General features: G+C 34.9%; 1 protein-coding gene across 1 annotated transcript in view; it reads right to left on the bottom strand.

Moving 5' to 3' along the window:
* BRD10 (bromodomain containing 10) overlaps positions 1 to 20,405 on the bottom strand; it is a gene marked incomplete at both ends in the record, with an annotated part of 92,249 nt that overhangs the window by 65,390 nt on the left and 6,454 nt on the right. Inside the window, one exon of the mRNA XM_080709565.1 lies at positions 2,430 to 2,630. Within this exon, the coding sequence (XP_080565691.1) occupies positions 2,430 to 2,630 (201 nt within the window). The remainder of the gene's footprint in view (positions 1 to 2,429; positions 2,631 to 20,405) is intronic.

Genomic DNA, 20,405 nt, shown 5'->3' with positions numbered 1-20,405 from the left:
TGGAAATGATATACAAAGTCAGGATAACGGTTTCTTCTAAGACAAAAGAAACGTATGTGGAGCCTTGATCATATCTATGTTTAATTTCTCTTAAAATAGCTGAGTTGTGCGTTCATTTTGCTTTATTATATTTTTATTTATCCTTTCTTTTATGTTTAAAATATTTTAAAATCAGCCAGGCACAACTGGTGGTACATGCCTGTAATTCTAGTACTTCAGAGGCTGAGACAGGAGGATCGCAGGCTCGAGGCCAACCTCAGTAACTTAGTGAGACTCTCTTTCAAAATAAAAAAATAAAACAGGGTTAGGGATGCAACTCAGAGGTAGAATGTCCCAGTACTGGTTTAATCCCCAATACCATCAAATAAGTAAAATAAATAAATAAAAATAAAATAAATTATAATCAGAAAAGAAAAAGTTAATACTATACCCAAAGAGATAGTTTAAGTTATATTACTACATTAAATTATCAAAGTTGCTAAGATATTAATGGAAGATTTTTTCCTATGGTTTATTCTCCTGTTTATTTGATGTCAGCACACTCATAAATATATAAATTAGAGAAAGAAAGGCAATTCAACTATATTTCTAAGTTTCTTTTAGCTGTTCCTACTTGGATTCTTAAATATTTCTATCATCACTTTGAACCACTTATTCAAAATGAGTTCCCTGCTCCTTCCCTATTCTGGACTCTATTTTCAATCTTTTCTAGTTCTTTGCTCTTTCCACTGTTTTATCAGTAAGAAAAATGGTGCAACTACTTGGGAGCACAAACCCTACAGCCAGAATGTGTGGTTCCAATCTTAAGTTTACCACTCAAAGATTCCCGACCTTTGGCAAGTTACTTTAGCTCTGCCTCAGGATACATGCTCAATAAATGTTAATCGTTCTTTTTATCTTCTTGTTACTACTCTTACAACTATCTAATATTTTTGTTTCTTCCTCTGGTCTCCCTATATCAAGGTACCAAGGCCTTGTTCCCAGAGGAACATAATTGTTCCCAAAACAATCTGACTTCTCCGTATTTCTGCTAAATAGTAGTGGAAATTTAGCTTCTTCTACAACCTTCTTAATAAAAAACCTTCCTTTTTTCAATTTCTCATTCCAATCCATTAACACGATTATCAAGTTAATCTTTATACCTTTCCATATGCTCCCTTTTCCTACAGCAGGAAAATTCTTTGAGGTACTACACAAGGGGAAAAAAACTATTTCACAGTGAGTTCTAAAACTAAAACTCATCATAAGAAGTATATTGGAAGAAAGTTTCAAGGCTTAGTGTTGTGTTTTTGCTTTTTCCTTTTGTTTTTTGTTATGAACCACACCTACCAATCCTTTTATTTTATTTTTTATTTTAAAACAGGGTCTTGCTAAATTGCTGAGACTGGTCTCAAACCTGCCATTCTGCTATCTTAGCCTTCCAAGCACTAAGACTACAGGCATGTGCCATTGGGCCCAGCCCATGGTTGAGTTTTAATCCTGCAAATAAGCAGATTTACATGTATTATCATAAGAAAAGCAACAAAATATTATAAATTGCCTTTGATTAGCATTAGTAACTCCCTATTACAAAAGCAGTCACTCCTTAAAGAGGATGAGATTTGATTTGGTATAAAAATCAACAGTCAAGTATAGAAACTTAATTTTCACTTATCTCTCTGTGCCCTCATTTCTTTTTGTTGTAAATAAAATATTATAGAAGTTATATCACTCTATGCTTCCAAACTCTAGAAGATACCACTATTTGAGCACACACACTTTCTTGGTAAGTCAAAATAAGTAGTTATCCAGAAAATTAATTAGTATCAATGGAGGAACTGGTAGAAGTAAATTTATATGTCATTTATATGTCATAATCTCTAGAGTTTCTCTGAGTTTTAAATGCCTATAAATCTATTCTGACACTACAAATCTATATAAATTTTTTTTAATTTAAAATTCCTCAGAAGATATTTCCAGAAACCTAGAAAGCATGCTGAAATCTTTTATAAAACTAATTTTTGTATAAGCTTCAACGTAATTTGTCTCTCTCTTTTTTTTTTTTTTTGGTGGTATTGGGGTTCCTGGAAACCCTTCTAACTCCGGGCTACACTCCCAGACCCATTTTTATACTTTTTAAATTTGGAAACAGGGTCTCTATAGCCAGTACGGCTGGCTTCGAACCTGCGTGATCCTGTCTCCGCCTCCCAAGCGTGAGGATTACAAGCGTGTACCACCACGCCCAACATAATTTATCTTAAATTATATATTTAAACAAATTTGCTAAAATATTTCATTATAAATTCATACATTGGTAAAAATGCATTTTGAAATTCTACGAAAGTGAGCCCTGAAATTTAATATGGGCACCTAAAAGTTATGTAGCTACTCTTTGAAAAGTGATTCCTGAAAATCTGAACACCATGAAACTTAATTTTTTTAACATTTACCTTTTTTCTTCTTTTGCTCTCAGCTGCTCTTCCTGTCTCAAAACTTGAACCATTATAGATTCAAAAACTCCACTTGACAAGCCTGCCAAACTTCGAGGTGTTGACCGACGCCTTGTTGAAGTACATGCAGTTCCCTTTTCATCCTCCAATCCATAATAGCCTCTAGATGTAACTGCTATCGTTGTCTTTTCTCTCAAGTGCCTTGGAGAAGAATAAGTCAATTCACAAGGTCAAATCTTCTGGATAAACAATAAACCCACTTCATCAGCATCTTAAAAAGAATCTCTTTTGTAAACTACATAAAATGTGGTAAAGTAAGCTATATTCACCCATGATCCAGATTTTCATCACTGCTACACAATTTCTTTCTTTACTCATGTCATAAAATCAGTATAAGTGATATTCCCTTTTCTACATTCACTTAAATGAAGAATTAAAGAACTATTTCTTTAATGGAAAAAAGTTTTAGATATTTTATACTACCTATTATTGAAATGAGAAAAATACAGTAATACAAAAATATTTGGGGAGGAAAAACTTCCAAAGATATATCAACACATTGAGAAAATTATAAACAAAAGAAGCATTACAATATAAAATATTATGATGAAGTTTGGAAACCTGACCAAATTGTAAAAAAGAATGTAGAAATCTGTATTTCTCTTCAACCTCACTACAAGTGTTTCTATGTTTTCATTAATATACGGATACTAATTTAATGTTTAAAATAATGATAAAAATGTTTCTTAGCAGTTTATTCATGAGATACCTTAATGAATCTGAAATAACTGATTAGAACCATTTACACTGGAAAAAGAAACTTTACATTAATCTTGCAAAATTTTAAAGGTCAATCTAAATAAACTTCTGAATTTGCATCTATTATATAAGGTTAATTACAAAAAGCTTTAGAGAAAACATGTGTTCTATGTTTATAAAATAGTCCGAGCCTCTGAGGGTTTTGAACATGTTGCTACACTGGTAAAATCAAGTCAATACTCCAAATAAGCATTCAATATACTAGATAGTAATTTACATGAATTAAATGTTGACCCTATAGTTTTATTTCCCTGCTTTCTTATAAATTGTCTAAAGGTTCATTGAAACCTAAACCTTTGCTGTATAACGTACAATCAAAGCCCTGAGCTCGCCGGGCGTGGTGGCGCACGCTTGTAATCCCCGCGCTTGGGAGGCAGAGACAGGAGGATCGCGTAGGTTCGAAGCCAGCCGCGCACGCTGGTTTAGGAGACCCTGTTTCCAAAATGAAAATGTAAAAAATAGGTCTGGGAGTGTAGCCCGGAGGTAGAAGGGCTTCCAGGAACCCCAGTACCACACACACACACACACACACAAAAAAAAAAAAAAAAAAAAAAGCCCTGAGCTCCTTGGACTAATTTCACAGTTTATAATTCTAAATTGAGGTAACTTTATAACAATCTTACCCTCACTGCCACCTGGGTCCCATGAATAGGTTCTATCTACTAACCTGTCCTACTGTTGTGCTTTTTCTTTTATAAGGAGTTAACAACATAACTGATTCAGCTTTAGGTAAGGTAAGAACTTTAAACTGGTTTTCTAGTAATACTGAAAAATTGGGGCTAATCTAGCATGTTATTCAAGTTATGATCCTTTGGTGCACAATAGTATACAATTATATATGACAACTAAATGGGTTGGGAGTAAGAAATTGTGGGCTGAAGGAAAATAGCTAATTGGTAATAAAGGACACTGAATGAGTGAACTTCAGTACATTTTAGTATAATGTTCTCACCAAGTGATCTAACTAGCTATGTAGTTTTAATTCTTTACCTAAGGAAGAGAACATTAATGAATGACATACCATTAACACTGATACCAGGCGTGGTGGGGCACCCTTTTAATCCCAATGCTTGGAAGGCAGAGACAGGAGAATCGCACAGGTTCGAAGCCAGCCTCACCTACTTAGTGAGATTCTCAGCAACTTAGGGAGACCCTGTCTCCAAATAAAATATAAAAATAAAAATAGGTCTGGGAGTATAGCCCAGAGGTAGAAAAGCCCCTAGGTTACACCCCCAGTAACACACACACACACACACACACACACACACACACAAGTGATGACATCTTAGGGGTCACGGTTAGTTGACCATTGGGGATAGTGACCCAATAAGTATACAACACTGAGAATAAGAAAAGTTGAGGGAAATAGCAAGTTACATGGCTAAATTATTACACACTGACATTTTACCCTTCCATTTCAGTCTTATAAGTAGATAAGACAAACTTAGAAACTACTTTTTAAAACAGTACTTCTCATAACAAATACCAGAGAATTTAATATTACTCATCAGAAATAAAAATTTAAGTTATCACTTTAACAGCTATCACTTGTAATCTAAAAAGCCTATGATGTTTCTCTCCTACTGATATGTAAAGATTTAAAAGACTTTTACTATTCAGTAATTCTCATACAACATTAGAGAGTGTGTAAATTGGCAGTCTTTCTGTAAGTCAATTTGGTAATAATTATATATGAACATATACTTTGATTTTTAAAGAATTTACCCTATAGACAATCATCTACAACTATGATCAATAAAAAGAATATTATTAAAAACATTGGAAATATAAATGTCCTTTGACATGAGACAGATTACATATGGTACATGGAATATCATCCATCAACTGAAAGATGTATGTGTATGTATTGGCTATAAAAGACATTCATATTATACTGTGAAATGTCAAAAAGAAGTTCCTGAACTAAATCTATTTTTTACCCCAAAAGGATCATATACAAATATATATGTACATATACATATGACATCTGAAGTGTGCATTTGTGTATATATGAGTTCAAAATCTCACCTAGACTATACAATTGCTTCATGACAGGTCTCCTTGCTTCTACTGGTTTACCTATAGCTTATTTATACAATAACATACATAATACTTTTAAAAGGTCACTCAGATGTCATTACTCTGCTGTTTTCCCTAAAATCTTCATTATACTTAAAATACAACCTAAAATTCTATGACTTACAAGATCTAATGTGATATTGCCTTCATTTACCCTTCTAGATCTTATCTTCTACCATTTTAACCTTAGTGTTCCTGCCAACAGTCTCCATCATGACAACATATCTGCTTTCCAGCATTTTTGCACTTGAATTCTCTTCTGTTAAGTTATTCCTCTCCCACATCCTCATATGGCTAGGAATTTAAAACTTCATTCAGGTCTCAAATTACACAAAATTTGAGGGGACTTCCCTGACCATATTTAATAAGAGAATTTCCTGTCACTCTATGACTTTATACTGTTATTTTCTTCATGATACTTAACACTACATTGTATTATATAATTACTTATTTGTTAATTATCCATCTCCCTAACAGAGTAAAAGTTCCAGGAAGATAGGGACTTTGTTTCCTTATTGACTGCATCATCAGACTCCCAAACTAAAGAGAGAGAGAGAGAGAGAGAGAGAGAGAGAGAGTGTTTGTGTGTGTGTGTGTGTGTGTGTGTGTGTGTGTGTGTGTACACATAAAGGAAGTATTTGGAAGTTTACCAGCCAATCTATTTTTCATTTTTAATTTATATACATAAAATTTAAAAATTCTAGCTACCTATTCTGTCCAGAATAGAAAAATCCTGATTAAACATTTACTACTAAGTACTTGATTTTCATTCATCAGAGAATAAAATATATTAAACATGACTATATCAAGGCACTCAAATAATAACTTTCCCTTCTAAAACTAAAGTTTTTTTCTGCCAATGAGGAAAACTGTTTCATGAAATCAATCTGAAAATATTTTCATAATAATAATATATTGCCAATCATAAGTAAAAGCTAAGCAATAATTATGGCTGACTCATTGAGTTTTAGTTATTGTGCACGTGTGTGTGTGTGTGTGTGTGTGTGTGTGTGTGTGTGTGACTGAGAATGGAACCCTGGGGCATTCTATCTCTGAGCTATACTCCTTGCCCTATCTTATTTTTCATTTTGAAACAGGGTTTAAGTTGCTGAGGGCTTTACTAAGTTGCTATGGGTTGCCTACACCCTGCAATCTTGTCTCAGCCTCCTAAGTACTGAGATTATAGGTGTGTACCAACATGTCTACCCTTTTTTTATATACAAAAGCAAAACTCTGTGTTAATGTATTCTAAATTGCAGAATTCAAAAGTCAAAGGCTGAGTTCTACTTAAAATTATTAAAGAGGAAGTGAGTTGATAATAAGTTTTACTTCATGCATGAAGTGACACTCACCCCTCATTAAAAACAGATGTCTGAAAAGATTCCACTATTATGTGATGCTCCAGTTGTTATTTAAAAAACAAAACAAAACAGTAGAAATGTCACCTATAATGACTGTACCTTGAGTATATCTCAGCTAAGTGGTAAAGCAGTATATGCATACCAGGCATAAGGCCCTGGGTTCAATTCTCATTCATTCATTTTCTCTCACTCACACACTTATATTTGCACAATTGAAACTTGGAAACAGAATTATCTGATTATATATATATTTTTAAAATATGTATTTTGAAACTTGCTCTTGCTAAGTTGCTGAGGCTGTCTTCAAACCTGCAATCCTACTGTTTTATCTTCCCAAGTACTGGGATTTCAGGTATTTGCCACCATGCCTGGCTGCTTAGAAATATTCTAAATGACAAGTTTTAATCATTTATTAATCCATTCATTTAAAAAATATATTAAGCCGGGCGTGGTGCCGCACACTTGTAATCCCCGTTCTTGGGAGGCAGAGACAGGAAGATCGCGCAGGTTCGAAGCCAACCGCGCTGCCTTAAGAGACCCTGTTTCCAAAAATAAAAAAGTATAAAATAGGCTTGGGAGTGTAGCCCGGAGGTAGAAGGGCTTCCAGGAACCCCAGTACCACAAAAAAAAAAAAAAATAATAATAATAATAATAATAATAATAATAATAATAATAATAAAAATAAATGGAGCCAGGTGTAGTGGCACATACTTGTAATCCCAGTACTTAGGAGGCTGAGACAGGAGGATTGTGGTTTGTGGCCAGTCTCAGCTACTTAGTGGGGCCCTCCACAACTTAGTGAGACCTTGTTTTAAAATAGAGAATAAAAAATATGGCTGTAGGTGTAGCTCAGAGGTATTCGAATGCCCCTAGGTTCCATCCACAGTACAGGGGGAAAAAAAATTAGAATGTAACAATAGCCTTCAAGGTCTTCCATAAGAAAGAGATAATATGTAAACAAAAAAAGTGATATGTAATGAAGGGACAATTTACAAAGAGGCAATGATGGAGTACTCCAGGACTAGCCACAGATGGCAGCTATTACCATTGAGATTCAACAGTGGAAGAGAAGGAAATATTTACTAGATAAAGAGAGCTATAATTGAAGAGGAGAACCACACCATAATGGAGCATGGTTACTTTTAACCTGCAGCCCAGCAAAGAGGAAGATGTTAAATACTCCAAGGCTGGCATTGTGGCACATACCTGCAATCCTAGTACTTGTGAGGCTGAAACAGGAGGATCACAGGTTTGAAAACAACTTAGTGAGACCTTGTTTCAAAAAAAAAAAAAAAAAGCCATGTGTAGTGGCACATGCCTGTAATCCCAGTATTTAGGAGGCTGAAACAGGAGGACTGCAGGTTTGAGGACAGCCCCAAAAAAGAAGTGAGACTCTCATCAACCTAGCATGACCCTGTTTCCAAATAAATAAAATCAGGCTGGGGTTTAGTTCAAAGGTAAAATGCTTGGAAGCCAATCAGAAATCAGAGGACAAGCAGGCCAGTTGATGCAGTCCTTAGAAATCAACCTCCTATGGCACAAAGTATAGTGCAGAAGGGTGGAAAATGCATGTAGAGCGGCAAATAAAGCCTACCAGCATAGCACAACCTTAGTTCTAGTGTTCAAGGGCAATTAAAAAAATTAAGAAAAGGCAGAAATTTTACTGGTGAATTTCAACAAAAATATTTTGTATATTTTACAGATAAGCATCATGGTGTAGTCAACCCAGGCTGCAATATACTTATTTCTTCCACCTAGATTTATATATCTTTATAACCTCTGAGCTATAAAAGTCATTAAAACTAAGTGTTTAAATAAACCCAATTTTTTTTTGGGGGGGAAAGGGGGGCAAGTCTGGGGCTAGAACCCAGGGGCATTCTACCTCCGAGCTACAGCCCCTGCCCTATTTTTTGATTCTGTATTTTGAAACCGGGTCTCACTGAGTTGCAGAAGGCCTCACTAAGCAGCTGAGGCTGTTTGCGAACCACGATCCTCCGGTCTCAGCCTCCCGAATGCTGGGATTATAAATGTGCGCCACCACGCCCAGCGAAACCTAATTTAAAGGAAGTCTTTCAGCCAGGCGTGGTGGCGCACACTTGTAATCCCAGTGCGTGGGAGGCTGAGACAAGGAGGATCACACAGGTTCAAAGCCAGCCTCAGCTACTTAGTGAGACCCTGTTTCCAAATAAAGTATAAAATAGGTCTGGGAGTATAGCCCGGAGGTAGAAAAGCCCCTGGGTTCCACCCCCAGTACCACACACACACAAAAAAAAGTCTTTCAAATGTCTCTACAGCCAAGTATTAAGCCAAGATTTTCAAAATTAATCAAGTTATCACAAAATTCTTGCCAAAATAGTTTCTTATTCCATTAATAATATTTATAGAAATTATCTATATATGTTTTATAAATAAGTATGCATACTTTGGGGCACATTAATAAAGGTTTTTTTAATCAGATCATAAAAGTCTGGATACTACTGGTCTTATCTGTAGCCATAAGCTACCTGATACCCCAATAAGGTGAATAAAGAAAATCAGAAAATAAAATCTTTTTACCCACAAAAAAGCATTTATGACAAACTATTAAACTTACTTCCTACTTGTTCTTTACCTTCTATTTTCCCAATTACTATTCTTATTCTCTCTGAAATTCTTCGTCCTTGTCCTGATCTCTAGTTGCTTGTTTGACTCTTCTGACCTAACATTAATCAATTTCTATTAGCTATTCATACAGAAAAGTAGTTGGAACTCATAATACATGACTAACTTCACTCATCTCATCCTCTTAGACCAAATATATCTCAGGCACTTGGCTTCTCTTTTATATCTCAGCCCAAAGCCTCTTTTCTTCTCTATCTCCAATACTAAGCACTGTAGTAAAACAAACAAACAAACAAACAAACAAAAACAGGTAGCCTGTAAACTCTACACCCAACAAGGCTCAACTGTGCCTAAGATGACTTCTTTGGAGGAAGGTCAACCTCTTTTCCCCCCTCTCCATGACAGTAATTCCAATGCCATCATTACTTAAAGCTCCACCCCACCATCCAAAAATACTTGGCAGCTGACTGTGCCTACTACCTATTTCACAGAGAAAATGGTAGCTCTGAAGAGCTTCATTAACTCCCTGCTTCTTCAAAAACCGAAATGATCTCAATCTAGGCCCATCCTTCCTTTATGTTTCTGTGAAAATGTGCCTTCAATCCTCTGATCAAAAACTAACCACTTCACAGGTATTTAGAATTTTACATTTCATTAATTATCCTCTGCATTTTCAAACTTTACCTGCAAGCTGCCTCTAGCATATGAACATGTCCAAGTTTTTGTTAAAAACAAAGTATTTCGGCCGGGCGTGGTGGCACACGCTTGTAATCCCCTCGCTTGGGAGGCAGAGACAGGAGGATCACGCAGGTTTGAAGCCAGCCACGCCTTAGGAGACCCTGTTTCCAAATAAAAATGTAAAAATAGGTCTGGGAGTGTAGCCCGGAGGTAGAAGGGCTTCCAGGAACCCCAGTATCACCAAAACAAACAAACAAAAAATATATATATATTTCTCTTGAATAGAGTCACATCTTAACTGCTGATCCATTTCACCTTTCAGTCACATCTCAATCTAATATGACATCTGCCTACATTTATTCTATTGAAATAATTCTTCCAAAATGATCTCTCAGTTATGAAATTCAAGGGATACTTTTCAGTTCATATTTTATTCAGTTTCTCTATACCATAGAATCATTATCTTGTCAAGAACTTGAGCAAAAATATTTGGCAGAAAGAATATACTTTTAGATATATAGAAAGGAAATGCAAAAAGAAAAAAAATTCATTCTTATTCAAATTCATTCATTCAAAATATTTACTGAGCAATGGGGACAGAAATGAACATGCTAACAGTTTGTACATATGGATTGAAAAGCATAAACATCCACTGTGACTGATAAATTTAAGTTGAAGCAATGATGACACCACCAACAAAAACCTGAAAGTCGAAACAAAAACAAATATTGTAAAGAAGACTTGGGTTAGAAAATTCAGTTCTTAACATTCTGAGGTGATAGTTGCACAACTAGAAAAGTTTTATGAACAGAAATATTAAACAAATAATGGAGAACTTAGAAAATATTGGCTTGGGAGTCATAGTGATAAGGCCATAAAAATCAAATGATATCTCTTGAGTAATAAATATAGGAATAGAAGATGTAAAGGTGCAATCTTGGGACTGATCCACAGTTATAAGAAGGAAAATAAGAACAGCAAAAGAAGACTCAAAAGATGAGTTAAGGAATACTATAAATTAAGAAATAACACAATAGAGACTAAAAGAGAAAAGTTTTAAGTACTAAGTGATCTAAACACTTTGATTTTCCAGATACTGACAATGGACCACCTAGAGGCCAAGAACTGAGTAAAAAGACATTCATGAGTAAGAAGGCAACTTCAATTAGGGAATAACTGCAAAGAACCTTATGAGTTAAAAAACAGCAAAGCCTTTGTTCATTTCTGAAGTGGCCCTAGATAACATAATGGCCAAAGAAGTGAAGGCCATTGCAATTATTTTTTAAAAACCCAGACATACTGTTTAGAATAAATCTGTTTCTTGATCTTATTGTTTTGAATTTAAGAAAGCACAAAGGTAATTCTAAAGTTTTTTTTTGTGTGTGTGTCTGATACTGGAGATTGAACCCATTGGAGCTACACCTCAGCAGTTTTTTATTTTGAAACAGGGTCTCACTAAGTTGCAGAGGGCCTCATGAAGTTGCTGAGACTGGCCACAAAACTGAGGTCTTCTTTTCTCAGCCTCCCAAATACTAGGATTAGAGTTGGATGCCACCGTGCCCAGCTTGTTAAGTTTTTACTTATATAGAAATGGTATTTGGAAAGTGTCTTGCCAGCATTAACAAATTTTATAAACATTTTTATTGAGTTAAAGCTGCTCCATTCCACATATTATTGCTACTACAGCTATTCTTTACCACACAGAAATACTGAAGAGTTCTCAGTGCAGACAAAACAGAAGTTCCCTAGGTTACTTTCACTGTTATCTTGTTAGTGTATAACAGAAAAATGCCTAAATAAAATGGTTTCATGGTCAACATTCAAACAAGTAAAATCCAATAATTGATAAATAATATAAAACTGCATATATGGCAAACTGAAATTTTGTGTTGAATTTTGTGTTTGTATGTGGATAATATATGTGTGCAGAGATGGGATAAAGAAAGCTAACAACTGTATTTGATGGGATGGATGATTTGTTGCTAATTTTTTGACAATTTTTATTTTTTCCAAATCTTCAAAGACCATGCAGAATGCTTAGCAGAGTATATAGCATATTAAAATAAGCAGAAAAAGGGCTTCAACTGCTAATAAGGAAATTAAGTTCAGTTATATAATTTATTCTTGGGGGAAGTACTAGGGACTGAATCCAGAGGCATTCTACCTCTGAGCTATACCACCAGCCCTTTTTATTTTGAAACAGAGCCTTGCTAAGTTGATGAGAATACCACTAAAATGCTAAGGATGTCTTCAAATCTGCAATCTTCCTGTCTCAGCCTCCCAAATAGTGGGGGTAACAGGTATGTACCATCATGCCCAGCATAAATACATGTTCTTACCATAAAACTTTAAAAAAAAGTCTTGAAAATAACTTTTGACTTTAAACTTCACTATTAACCAAACTCCCTATACCCAAATTAATAAATAGGAAAATCACTAATGCACTAACAACATAACATATTCAGGGATTAAGATAAATTAGAGAATATAAATATTTCCCATATTTGTCTAGTACTCTATAGAAAACCTTGAAGTACTGTCATATTTGTCTTTAAAATAACTTCTACTAGCAAAGCTATTTAAGTCTACATTCTTATAAGTATTCAATTATTTGTTACAAATATGAATTGTGTCAACAAAAAAGGTGTCAAGCCAGCTGATATTGTCAACACATGTTTGTAATTTATTAATTATACTTTTGTAATTTTTTATTGTAAAAAAGCAGTTGAAAAATAGTTTGGTAGAATAGAATAACTTGGTAGACAGAATAACTTAAGTGGGTAAAAATTCTGTATGTAACATTTTTCCCTAAAAATTGAGAGAAGACTAAAATTATTCAAACAAATAAACAAAACAACTAATTCAACCTATTTAATGATGTAAATTCAGCATATTACATATTTGGGCAAAAGGAAGCAGTCATTCTCTTTTTTCTAGCATTACTCTAGGATGCCTGCAATATATATATAAATGAAAAATTTCCAAACATATTTTTCACAATTCTTCAAATCTAAAACAAAGTCAAATGCAGTTCTTTTAACTTGAAGTCAAAAGAGTAAGTGACAATGATGCTAGTTTTCTCCTGCATTTCATGTATGTGTACCTTACAATTTAATTTAAAAGCCTTTAATACAATGACTTTCTTATACAGAATGTCAAACCCTTTATTAGCACAGCATGTTAGGTCCACCACAGTCATACCTATCATTACTTTTCTATATATATCTACATCCTAGCCAAACTAAACTGTTGGCCATCCCTAGCACTTTTGAGTATGCTAATCTTGTTGCCCAGAATAACCTCTATACCAACACAATTTATCTTCTTCTTTTTACGTTCATCTTTGAATTTCCCTACAATTCCTATCAAATAAGCATTGTAAATATGTTGAATATAATGAACTGTACCTGTCTTACCACATTAACCATACACTACCTTTTATTATACTTTTAAACATTATGTCTACCCATTAAGGGAAGGTATGGTGTGTCTATTCAACTCAAGAAGTTTACTGGACTGTTTTGCACTCCAGTTTCTACAGATACAAAAATATATAAGAAAACCTCAAAATTTAGTGAGGCAAAGAGACATGTAAGCAGACAACTTCAGTATAATATTTAAAAACTTCAAACACAAATTCTAACAGTGGGTACTGTAAGAACAGAGAAATGCATCTAAACAATTGTGAAAAAGAAGAAATGGGCACAAAAGTTTTCCTAAGGAGATGACAATTCTTAGGTCATAAAAGATAAGCACAGCCAGGCATGATGGTACACGCTTGTAATCCCAGCATTTGGGAGGCGGAGACAGGAGGATTGCACGGGTTCGAAGCCAGCCTCTCTGGTTAAAGAGACCCTGATCCCAAATAAAAATATAAAATAGGTCTGGGAGTGTAGCCTAGAGGTAGAAGGGATTCCAGGAACCCCAGGTACCACACACACACACACACAAAAAAAAAAAAAAAAAACCCAAAACAACAACAACAAAAAACAGCTGGTGGTGTAGCTCAAAGGTAGAATGCCCCTGGGGGTTCTATCTATATATTCCCAGTATAGCAAAAAAAAAAAAAAAAAAAAAAAAAAGACAAGCAGAACTTTGTATTTAATATGGTAATACTATTCCATTTGTTGTATATACCCCAAATCCTAGAAAATGCAATGAATAAGACATATTTTCAGTCTTTCTTTGGCGGGGTGGGGGGCAGGTCTGGGGATGGAACCCAGGGGAATTCAACTTCCGAGCTATACCCCTGCCCTATTTTTTATTCTTTAGTTTGAAACAGGGTCTCACTAATTTGCGGAATGCCTCACTAAGTAGCTGAGGCTCTCCATGAACCACTATCCTCAGGTCTCACCCTCCCAAATTCTGGAATTACAAGCATGCGCCACCATGCCTGGCTCATATTTTCAATCTTTATGGAGATCATAATCTATGATCTCTAACATGTTTTATTTTCCTTTTTTGTACTGGGGATTGATTGAATCCAGGGGCATTCTATTTCTGAGTTATACCCCCAGCCCATATTTTATATTTTATTTTTATTTTGTGAAACTGGGGATTGAACCTGATGGTATTCTACCTTGGAGTTACATCCCCAGCACTATTTCCTATTCTTTACTTTGAAATAGGGTTTAAGTTGCAGAGGGCCTCACTAAATAGTGAAGGCTGCCTGAGAACCCGCAATTATATTTCAGCCTCCTAAGTACTGGGATTACAAGTGTGCAACACCTCAACTGGCCCCATTTTATTTTTGTAACAGTCTCACTAAGTTGCCAAGGTAGGCCTCAAACCTACAATCCTACAGTCTCAGCCTTCCAAGTACTAGGTTTATAGGTGTGTGCCACCATGCAGGTCTTTGTTTTGTTTTTTAGTACTATAGATAGATGCAACATAAAGAATCATGGAGCACAGGTAAAAAAGCAATTAATTCTGTATCAAGCTTCATTAAGGATGAGACATTTGAGCTGAGCCTCAAATGATGATTGGAACTGACATAGATCTCGAAAAATTAAGGAGGTTTCTAGGTAGAAAAGAGTAATTCACATGTTATGATATTATTTTGTACATGATGAATTAAACAGCCAATGAATGGAATTCTAGAGAAAGCCAGTATGTTACTGAATAAATGTCACTGACAAAATAAAACTCAAACTCGCTTTACTCACAAAGCACAGTAAATCATACATTAGATTTCTAGAATCCCATGAGGTCTATTTCTAAAAACATTCTCCTCTATCTTAAGAACAAAATTATTACTTAAAGGTTAGAATTTAACCAAGTCTCTCTAAACACCTTAGAGCCATAGTCATTAGAATATTTATCTTCAGCTCCTATTCAGATTATCTGCTGTTATTTCTGTTAAAGGCCTAATTATTCTTCATTTAGTTAAATGAAATTTTCTCCACTATAGCGAGAAAAACTGTACACTAAACATTTATTTCAACAATTGTTATATCTCTGGCTCTTAAACCTTTTTTGAGTTTGTGGCTTTCTGACAACCTAATGTTGTGTACCTTCTCCCTAAAGAAAAAAAAAAAAACCCAAACATGTGCATTTATGCATATGTACACACACCTTTTTTTGTGCTACTAGAGACTGAACCCAGAGGCATTCTACCTCTGAGCTACCCCGCAGTCCTATTTTATTTTTTATTTTGAAACAGGGTCTAAGTTGCAGAGACCCTCGCTAAATTACTGAGGTTGGCCATAAACCTGAGATCTTCCTGTCTCAGCTTTCCATGTACTGGGATTACAGGAATGTGTCACCAAGACCAGCTATACACACACACTTCTGCATATTGTATTTGGAGGGGATAAGTTACAACTGTAACAACTTTAAGCCTTAAAAAAAGAAACATAAAATTTAAAAACCAATCAAAAGGCTTTGAGGCCAACTAATAAAACACTTTGCCTGATGCTGTACAAATACTACTATAACAGCTAACCTTGGATCTCTTTCATTACTATCAAAAATCAAAGAGAAACACATAAAGTAGTATTGTTTTATTTACAGCTAATATAACAGATGATGCACGTTTAAATGTATGAGATTTACTTAGAATTAATCTTTTTATATGATTTTAAATTAAGTCTCTCAGAGTATAAATAAATAAGTAGCCAGTCATGGAAATTACTTTCATCTTCTAAACTTTACTAGGATGAAACTATGAAAAAATCATTTGCCATATATTTCAACAGGTGATTTTTAACTGGATGGAAAATAAAAAGCATTCATTCTTTTAACAAATTTAGCAAAATTATATCAAGTTAATTTAATTGCTGACTTTAAATCTGAAGTCTGAACATACCTGACAGATGATTACAACATTACCCAAGGAAGCAGTCTTGCCCACTCTCCCTCCAAAAAGGGATCCTGAATTTGGTGAATCTTTGGCTTATAGCAAATACAGAGGAAAAGAAATAGAATGCTCTCAGCAAAATCCAAAGGGAACTCCAGACAAACAACCTGGTTTCTTCAACATGATTTTGCTGGGAGGAGGGGGGTAAGGGAACTGGGAGGGAGAGGGAGAGAGAGAGGGAAAGAGAACTAAAAAATATGAACCAATCATAATACATGGCCTTATTTGTATTGTGATTCAAACTACACAAAAATTTTGAACTATAATTTTTGACATAACTAGAAATATCAACAATGAATATTTGTTAAGAAAAATACTTTGGAGCATATTATAGTGGTTGTCTCTCAGTTACAATCTAAAACATTTACAGAATCACCTGCTGTCAGTAATTTGCTTCAAAATTATACTGAATAGGGGAAATACACAGAAGGTATCGATAGGGCAAAACTGGCCATAAATAAATACTGGTGGAGGCTGGGTACTGGACACATGAGAATTCAAATATTCTATTTTGCTTTTTTATATGTTCTAACTTCTCTAGTAACATATCTTAATGATGTAAAGCCATGCTAAATATAGAGGATACTTTCTGTAACGAGTCTATGCCACACTCATGACTTTCAAGGATCCCATACTTTTTATTTATTTATTTATTTTTAACAATTTTTATTGAACATAAGTAGTATACATTTATACTATATTTGGTGCCCTCTCCCCCCCCCTGCCCCCTTCCCCCCCCACCAATGGTTGTCCAGGTTAACCATGTCTTATTCATAATTTTACACATGTTCAGGTGTAGACCCTCATTAATCCAGATCGGCCTTTCTCCTCTCCTATCTTTCCATTAAAACTTAGCTAGTATTTCCCCTCTAATATCTGGGGTCCTACTGGTATCCTTTGTGTTTTCTAGTTTGGGCATATTAGAGGAAACATGTGTATCTTCTCCTTCTGTGCTTGGCTGATCTCACTTAACATGATGCTCTCCAGGGCTTTCCATCTTCTTGCAAATGATATAATTTTGTTCTTCTTTATGGCTGAATAGAATTCCATTGTGTGTATTTCCCACAGTTTTGCTATCCATTCATCTGTTGATGGTGATCTGGGTTGGTTCCATATTTTGGCTATTACAAATTGTGCTGCTATGAACATAGGTATGCATATGTTGCTGTATTTCTCTGAATTCAACCCCTTTGGAAAGATACCCAGGAGTGGTATAGCTGGATCATATGGTGGATCTATTCCCAACTTTCTCAGGAATCTCCACACAGATCTCCATAGTGGCTGAACTAGTTTGCACTCCCACCAACATTGTAAAAGAGTTCCTCTTTCCCCACATCCTCGCCAGCATTTGTTGTTATTTGATTTCTTTATGCTTGCTACTCTGACTGGGGTTAGATGGGATCTCAGTGTAGTTTTGATTTGCATCTCCCTGATGGCCAGTGATGAAGAACATCTTTTCATGTATCTATTAGCCCTTTGTATCTCTTCTTTTGTGAAGTGTCTATTTAGTTCATTTGCCCATTTCTTGATTGGGTTGTTTGTTTTGCTAGTGTAGAGCCTTTTGAGCTCTTTGTATACTCTGGATATTAGCCCCCTATCAGAATGGTGGCTGGTAAATCTCCCGTGCTCATGGATAGGCAGAATAAATATCATCAAAATGGCCATTCTGCCAAAACTGATCTATAGGTTCAATGCAATTCCCATTAAAATACCAGTGACATTCTTCAGAGACCTAGAAAAATCAATCATGAACTTCATATGGAGAAGGAAAAGACCTAGAATAGCCAAAGCAATTCTCAATAACAAGAAACACGCAGGAGGCATTACAATCCCAGACTTCAAACTATACTATAGAGCAATAGTAGTAAAAACAGCATGGTACTGGCACAAAAACAGATATACTGACCAGTGGATTAGAATAGAAGATACAGAAACAAACCCACACATCTTTAGTCAATTAATCTTTGACAAAGGGGCCAAACACATACGCTGGAGAAAAGACAGCCTTTTCAACAAGTGGTGCTGGGAGAACTGGCTAACCATTTGTAAAAAGATGAACCTAAACCCCTATATCTCACCTAACACAGGAATCAACTCAAGATGGATTAAAGACTTAGAAATTAGACCTGAGATGGTGAAGTTAGTAGAGGAGAACATAGGTTCAACACTACAACATATTGGCACAGGCAGTAACTTTCTCAACAAAACCTCCAAAGCTCAGGAAATTAAAGCAAGAATAAACAAGTGGGACAACATCAAACTAAAAAGTTTCTTCTCATCAAAGGAAACTATCAATAACCTAAAGAGGAAGCCTACAGAAAGGATCCCATACTTTTAAAAATTAATTACATGTATATCTCCTATCATGTCTCCTGACCTTCATATTATTAAAACACTATCCCTTTTTACTTCCATAATCTGTTCCACAGGAAGCTGGGTATATAAATCTGTTCCTTATTTTTCTCCTATCTTCCCTTATTTCAGCTATAACCCAAAATACAATGCACATAAGGGTTAACAAGCCAAAAAAAAAAAAGTGCTAAAAATAAACTTCAATGAAAGGAAAACTAAATTCTGAGGTGAAATAAAAGTGAAACAGAGGTACTACACCTTGGAGCATCAGTTCTCAAACTTTATTATACATTTAGGGCATAGAGAATTAGGTAAATGATATATATTAGGTTACAGTAAAAGCTACGAAGAAAAATAAAGGAGGTTAGGGGGACAGATGATAACAAGGATATTACTTTAGAAATGGTTGGAAAAAGCTTACAGATAAGTTTGCATCAGAGAAAAAAGTGAGGTAGCTAGAAAATGAATGTATCTGCTAAAAGAGTCAAATCTAGATTTGCTTTTCCTCAAGTACAAGCAAATATTCAACATAAATTTAACCTGTCTTTAATTTTGTTTATTGATTATTTTTCTATTATTTTTACCTCCTAAATTCATGGAAACAATATGTATTTATAATTGCTTCTATTGGAAAATGTTTTTGTGCAATACATTTTTCAGATGGTCTGTTCCCTTCCATATAAAAGGAAATGGACTCTATTCTTATTTTTTAAATTTTTTTATGGTGCATTATAGTCATACATCTTAATGGGATACAAGATGGTGGCAACATACATGCACACATCACTCAATTAGCCAATTTCTGCCCCATTCCCTCCTCTTCCCTCCTCCTCTTGCTTGGCTTAGTGATTGACTTGGATATGTTTGTTAAAGTACATCATGTGCATTAGAGGATTTCCCTCCTCCCCCCTATCATCCTCTCAGGTCGTCTTATTTGCTCTATATAATCTCCTTCTTCATCTAGAGTTCCTCCTATGACCAATTTCTCCCTAGCGTTCACATAATTGGGAGAGCATTTCTTATTTTTTGTGACTGACTAATCTCACTTAGCATATTGTCCTCCAGCTCCATCAATTTCTCTGTATATGATGTAACTTGTGTTCTCCTTTATGGCTGAGTAAAATTCCATTGTGTACATATTCTACAGTTGTGCAATCCATTCATCTGTTGATGAACATCTTGGCTCTATTCTTATTTTTAAAACATGAGAAAACCCTCAGAATTCACTAGAATTTATTTAACAAACTTTTGGTATCTCTTACTGTATTTGCTAGCAACCTATCATTGAAAAGCAGTTTTACAAATAAACAGTATGAAATACAACTGGGAAAATAATCTTTATATTCTACTGGAGTATGTATTTTATGGAAGAGATTTTCTTTCTAGTATCAACCTCAAAAGGCTGAGAATGTATATTATCATGAAAGTCAATGTCTGTACCAATAAAGTTTAAAAAAAAAACTGCTAACCTTTATAGTGTTTGCAAACTAAAACTGTAATTTAAAATGAAATGTGTGTCAGGGAGGGATCTATCCTTGGAGAGAGATCCCCAAAATATTTAATGTGCTAAATAAAAATCCAAATACTTTCTGTATTATGACTTGGTAATGTTTTTTTCTTCTTACACCAATTTTAATGTAATAGACAAACTCACAGAAAAGCAACATTTGTTATGTATTTTTTCAAAGTGTATATATACTTACTATCCTAATTTTTAAGCATAATTAA

Source organism: Muscardinus avellanarius (genome assembly GCF_963383645.1).
Source record: "Muscardinus avellanarius genome assembly, chromosome: 13".
NCBI classification, from domain to species: domain Eukaryota; kingdom Metazoa; phylum Chordata; class Mammalia; order Rodentia; family Gliridae; genus Muscardinus; species Muscardinus avellanarius.
Note: the sequence above shows the minus strand (reverse complement) of the source record. Positions and strands in the feature narration are given on the sequence as shown.